A 7,023-nucleotide genomic window follows, 5' to 3' on the forward strand; every position below is an offset into this window, starting at 1 on the left:
TTTTGAGCATCCTATATGCTAATAATGTATAGGCTTAAATAGAGACATAAATAAAAGAACAAAGTTATAAATTATAATATATTTTTTGAGCATCCTATATGCTAATAATGTATAGGCTTAAATAGAGACATAAATAAAAGAACAAAGTTATAAATTATAATATGTTGGAAAGATAGAAAAAAAAATGAATAAGGTGTTTTGTAGAGTTTATAGGTATCCAAAAAAACCCTGATGAAAAATTGAGGTATGAATGCTGGTATTATTATTATACATCCTTTAAAAAATATCTGCATTTTCACTGATCCTACGGTGCAATGGAGTGGTCCACGTGTGCCAAAACTTTACCCTGGATCATGCGCCGTTGAATTTGAGACCCACAATATCACCTCACAAGCATCCAAAACCTAATTCAAGGTTCCTTCTCTGCCAGCTAAAACCCTTCTCTTAAACCCGTTTAACTATTTTAATAAATATAAATTCAGTAATTTGTTCTGAAATAATTTACCCTACCTTCATTCCAAAAACACTATATAAACCACCATTCATTGCCAATAACTCATACCCCCACAAACACTCTCTTCTCTTTTGTAGCTAAGTAGTGTTTGTGATTCATTTAGTTGAAAGAAATATTAGCAACTACAAGAGTTTAAGATGGGTTCCAAAACTCACTCTTCCCTTGCTCTTTTCCTCACACTCAACATCCTCTTCTTTGCCCTTGTCTCCTCTTGTGGGACATGCCCTGGCAATAAGCCTAGGCCAAAGCATAAGCCTGTGAAACCAAGTCCTTCAGGTGGTTCCGGTGGCCCGGGAGGTTCCGGTGGCTCGGGTGGTTCGGGTGGCTCTGGTGGTTCTGGTGGATCTGGTGGTTCAGGTGGCTCTGGTGGTTCAGGCGGCTCTGGTGGTTCTGGTGCCTCTTGCCCCCGTGATGCACTCAAACTAGGAGTGTGTGCCAATGTGCTAAACGGGTTGGTGAACGTCACCTTGGGTCAACCACCAGTTACCCCTTGCTGCAGTCTCCTCAGTGGTCTCGTTGATCTTGAGGCTGCAGTGTGTCTCTGCACTGCCCTTAGAGCAAACATTTTGGGCATCAACCTCAACCTTCCCATCTCTCTCTCCTTGCTTCTCAACGTTTGCTCTATACAAGCCCCACGTGATTTCCAATGTTCTTAATCATGGCCAATACACAAGTTGGTGCTACTTCCGGCTTTCTGTTGTTTTATTTTCCAAATTTCATTCATCGTGGTTCGATTCTCCAGTACGTGCATGGATGGTTAACTCCTCGTTATTCTGTCGCTTTAATTAGTGTTTGTTTTTATCAGGAAAAGTGTCGCATTAAATAAATCCCAACGCTTTCTTATGTAAAGCGAAAGGAATCAAAGATGATAGTGTTATTTATTTGACTGATTGATAAATGATTAATGTTACAAACACCTCATTTTATTGCTTCCTTCAAATGTTTGTCTTTTTGGTGATGAAAGCATTAGCTGGCTGATCAGAAAAATTACTTTCCCTTTAGAACTTCTGTCCAACACCCAACTAGGGCACTGCGAAACAAATTTGAGAAAAAAATAAAAACGAATAGAAAGCAAACACAGCCATGGTCTCTGCAACGACCCCGTGACTACTGCACTTTATCACTCCACGTGCAACCACTACTATTTTACTTTTTATTTATCTCTGAATAATTACCCAATTAAACTGAATCATAATAATTATCGATTTATGGCTTCAGGCCAACTGGTTCATTTGACTGTGTGTTTGGTCCATAATCTACATCTAGCTGATTAACATTATTTTTAGTAACTTTTGTTCACATGAATATAAAGAATACAATCGCGAAACCAAGTATGGAATATACTTTCAATATGATCTAATTATTTTTATCTTTAAAATAGTTTTTATTTATTATTTCTTTTGTAGTTATTCATTCTCGAGAATTTTGGTAACAGGCTTCTCGATTTTCGAAGTTCAATAATTTATATATAATTATATTTTAATTTAAACATTATATTATTGAGAATCTATAATCCTACATCATTGAACACAAACCTACAATCGTGCAGGTGCATTGGGAATGAGTTTCTGACGTTTGCCCTATTTTTTTTTTTGGCAACATATTTTAAAGTTAAAATTCCAAATAAGCAACAAAAAAATAAGTTAGTGAGTAGTAATTCTCATTTTTTTTTAGTTCTAAACTCTTTTTAAATTAAACTTTACAATGTATTTTTAGAAACATCATATAAAACATGTCATGAACATTAAATTGGGAAAATGTTTGCAAAAACATAATATCATGTAAAACTAATTTAATCGCGTAACTTTATTTAATGTTATAAAAAAAACTACAAAAATACTAAATATATATATATATATATATATATTTAAAAAAATAGAATGTCAGAAACTATTTTAATTAATAGAAATGAATTTTAAAGTTACAAAAATTCTGAATACTTGATTAATTTCAAGAAAAAATTATAAATTTGTAATTTTTTAAATGTCAAATTAATTTCAATATATTATTTTCTTATTTCAAAACTATCTTTTATTCTACTAAAAAGGATAGTTTTGAAAATACTTAAAAACTTACGTGGAAAATTTGTAACGAAGTTTTTTTATTCGACAATACAAAATTTAATAAATGGGAGATTTGTAACGAAGTTTGCTTTTACAAAAAGAGATGTCAAAAAAAGTGATCTAAAGGCTTATTTTTTTATCAGAAAAATAATTATGATGGTAGCAAGATTCAATACAAAATGTTCCTAGTTTAAGTGAATCAAGCTACTGCATAAAGTGATAATGTTTAAGACACTAGGTTGTTGAAGTAAGAACAAAATAGGCTAAGGGAGTAAAAGTGTTTTAGTTCAAAACAACTTCTACCAATTCAATAATTCACTCCTTTATTTTGATAGTTCGGTATACATTTTTTCTTTCACTTCTTAAATTGGTTCGACTAACTCTTTCTTTTTCCGCTTTCATTTTTCTCCTTTAATAAAATTATTCATTATTTATTAGCTCTTAAAAGATATTTTGATTCAAATAAATATTCAGTATTTATTACAATAAATACGTAGTAATAATATTTTTTTTATTGAGAATTGTACTTATTTATATGTTTGTAATATTACTTTTTGATCCAAGATTAATGGAATTATAAAACACTTCGAATTTGAAGTAAAAAAAGAAAAAATTCTCACTTGCACATTCGGACTTGCTTAGGTGGGAGAAGCAATTATTGCTTAAGGCATGTTTTGACACGCTTAAACTAAACACATAAATTTGGTTGCTAAATATATATTTCTTTTGCTATAATTTAGGTGTTTTATCAAGGAGTATAACCATCACACTTTATTCAATCTCAAAATAATTCTCAAACCAAAAAATATGAATATTTCTTAGCAGCAAGTGTTGACTTTTACATATTTTAGAAAAAATAGTAGTTACTTCGATATATTTTATCACACATTTCAAATTTAATTAATATATAACCAAATTTCAATTCTTGGATTACATTTCCTAGTTAGCTGATTATTAATTTGACATATTATTTATTTTAGTTTATTTTTCTTTTGAAAATATTTATGTAAATTTTTATCTTTTAGTTGTAAACATAGCATAAAATTTTACTTTTACGAATAACCATTACAATTAATTAAAAGATAATAATAACATTATAAAAATTACATAAATTTTAGATAGTCTTAAATTAAGCTAGTATGACATTAGCGTATGTTATAAACACGTTGCTAAATTAATAAGGTAATATTAAGTGTTTGTTTTTGTGTAAGTAAATGTTTAGTTTTGGATTTATGCAAAGTCTAGTTCTGATCCCTTTTCTTACTCAAATTGGGTTCTGAATTCTTTGAACTGTATGAGGATGATCCGTTATTTTTTTTTGCATTCTAGTAAGCAGCTCTAGCTAGGAGAATGGTAATGTTAAATATGTATAAAGGTTGAATTACCTCTAAAGTGATTTCCATTTATTGATTTTTTATTACTGATAAAAAAATGGTGTTACAATTAAAAAAAAAAAAAAACAGAGAAACATGGCGTGTAGAGGAAAGTGGAGATGTTTTATGAAACGTAAATAAAGTTGTTATGGGGTTTTTCTTGTTGTCTTTTGGATTACCTTTTAACAGCTATATGTATACAACTCTTTTTCTGCTGATTTAGGAGAATTTCGGCTGGGATTTAGATAGTTTAATTATTTTTTTTATATTAAAATTGAAATATTTTAAGTGTTTCTTATTTATTTATTTAATTAATTTTTTGTTAATAAAAAAATTAAGAAATCGTTTATAATTTATAATGTTAATAAAGATAAAAAATAATAATAATTTATTTATTAATAATAAAAATTAATAAATATAAAATATTTCAAAACCACATGCAATGTTAGGGTGTTAATGGATTATAAGATCGCAGATGACTTTATCTCGTTAACTGGAATTAAACCACTGCACAATGTTTAACATTAAAGCTAGTCAAAAAAATCAACCATAATGTTTCACACTAACAAAAGTTGTAAAATAACGTCGATTGCCATAGATTTTTTACCAACAATGTTTTTGCGAATACATGTAATGCATTTAACATGAATTTAAACACCATATAAGTTATGCTTTAAATTATTTTTTTTTCATTTTTAATTAATTTGAATCTATTTAATCAAATATTAGAGAAAATACGGATGTTACATATCCCGTGAGAGAAACTTCTTTTTATGTAAGAATAAAATGAATAAATATTAATCATTCGATTTTATTTTCAATGGTCAAGTTTAAAACAAACCATGTGAGTTTTTCAAAAGTCACATGTGATATGACAAAATTTTTAGAAACATGTTATGAAAGGCATGGTCTTATAAATAATTTATTTTACCCTTATAAATTTTAATATTATATACATACTTACTATATATATATATATATATATATATTATTACAAAAAAAAATTAGAAAGATAATTATTTTTCAAATGAAAATGGGTAGAGATATATTTACTCCAATAATAATTGAGTAAACGTTGATTGTAGTCCTCAAATTTGTGAGAGATATCTACTATGATTATAATTCCTAAATTTTATAACATTTATTCTCCTTTTAGTTCCTTTTTAGAAGACCTGAATATTTTTAAAAGAGAAGTGTTTGTTTTTTTAGAAGAATCATTATGTTTTCTCTTTCATTGATTATTTTATAGTGAATATTTCTAATTAAAAAATAGATGAGTTGTATTGACAAATAATTAGAAAAGAGAAAGAATAATTGCAAAAGTAATTTAAAAAATATATGAATTTTTAAAAAATTGTTCTCAACTAAATTAACCACTTTAATTTATTTGGATGATTTAGATAATTGAATTTTATTGATAAGAACAAGTCATAATGAAGTTAACAACAAAGTACCATTGTGACTAATAAATGTCAATTTCAAACTTTTTGCCATTTTTAAAAAAAAGTAAAAGGATGTTTTCTCAATTTGTAAAGTATAATTGAACTCTATATCTTGCTTCCTTTCTCATTTACTTGGCAACATTTTGAAAGATTTGTTTTATTTACTTTTAATTTCCAAAATTTAAGATAACCTAATTACTCTTTTATTAAGCATATTTTACTTTCTACCTTACTTCAAATCAATTTTATAGAAATAAAAAAGATAAAATAAAAAACTTCATAACTATTTTATTAATAAATAAAAAGTACTATATTTTTTTTAAGTCCATATTAAAACTTTAAAAGATAGATATAGAAAAAGCAGTGTAGTATAAAAAGAGTTCCTTTGGTAACCATATTTACCCTTTGGTGGGAGGAATTGATATATATATATATATATATATATATATATATATATATATATATGTATAATATACATTAATTTAAAATTGGAGAGAGATGAAAGTCATTAATGAAAGAGAAAAAAGAGAAAAAAAATCAGAGAGATTTCACGTATGTAACTTGTGCCGTGTATGTCACGTTGGTAAAAACTTAACGGAAGGAATAAATTGAAACTTTTTTAAAAAAGTTTTGAATCAAATTGATTTTTTAAAAGCACTATATATATTGAATTGAATATTGATAAGTAGAAAAAAAAATTAAATCTGTAGTTTTTGTGTAAGATATTTTTTGTCCTAAAGTAACTGTAACTTTAGTTTTTAAAATTGATCAATATTCTGATTTTTTTAATAAAATATGAAGCTTTAATGTTTGTATTTATAACTGATAAAAGTAATATAATGATTTTTTTTTCAAAATGCTTTCGAGATACGGAATATATATGCAGTCAAACTCATGACCTGTTTAGTCAGAAACAAATATGTAAATCTGGAACATATTATTAATACGACTCAAATTACTTTTTTATATCACTACGATCTGTTTAGTGAACACAAGATCAATGGCAAGGTTGAGAAGTCCAATACCGTTAAATTAAAAGGTCTCTCATCCTACTAATTATTTTATTGAATTTTGATTACAAGTACATAAAATCATGTATATTATTAAGATTTTATGAACCATATTAATATCTAAAGATTAAGTCTAAAATATAAAAAGTGAATTTAATAAATGCAAATATGAATAATAAAAGTTTAATAAAATTATTAAAATATAATAATTTATAGCATAAATAGGTGATTTAATTAACAAGTAAATAAAATAATATTTAGAAAAAGAATCAATAATTTTTGGAAAAACAATCCTTTAATTAAATTTGATTCTGATTTTATCATAAAAAAATAAAATTACTTAAAACACACCGAAATAAGAAAGACAGAAAGAGTAATTAAATTTATTTTGTTGAAAGTAAGAAGAGTTAAGTTTGAAAACGAAAGGAGAGAAGCCTACAAATGAAAGGCAGAACAGAAGGCTCCGTAATCTATTGCCCTGCGTTGATTAATTTGAATTGATACCTTTTAATATATCCGAGATCAAAGCTTAATTACGCACTCCATTACATAATAATTGACTTTAACTCTCGTTGAAGATAAACACAATCCAGATTAGCCATTGATCAAGACTGCTAATTA

General features: G+C 26.9%; 1 protein-coding gene across 1 annotated transcript; it reads left to right on the top strand.

Moving 5' to 3' along the window:
• Positions 1 to 544: 544 nt before the first annotated feature.
• On the top strand, positions 545 to 1,454 carry LOC137808054 (14 kDa proline-rich protein DC2.15-like). Its single transcript, XM_068608961.1, has one exon. It carries the CDS (start codon positions 652 to 654, stop codon positions 1,168 to 1,170), a length of 519 nt encoding a protein of 172 aa, XP_068465062.1. The 5' UTR covers positions 545 to 651; the 3' UTR covers positions 1,171 to 1,454.
• Positions 1,455 to 7,023: the final 5,569 nt, after the last annotated feature.

The sequence above is a fragment of the Phaseolus vulgaris genome, chromosome 3, assembly GCF_000499845.2.
Source record: "Phaseolus vulgaris cultivar G19833 chromosome 3, P. vulgaris v2.0, whole genome shotgun sequence".
Classification (NCBI taxonomy): Eukaryota; Viridiplantae; Streptophyta; class Magnoliopsida; order Fabales; family Fabaceae; genus Phaseolus; species Phaseolus vulgaris.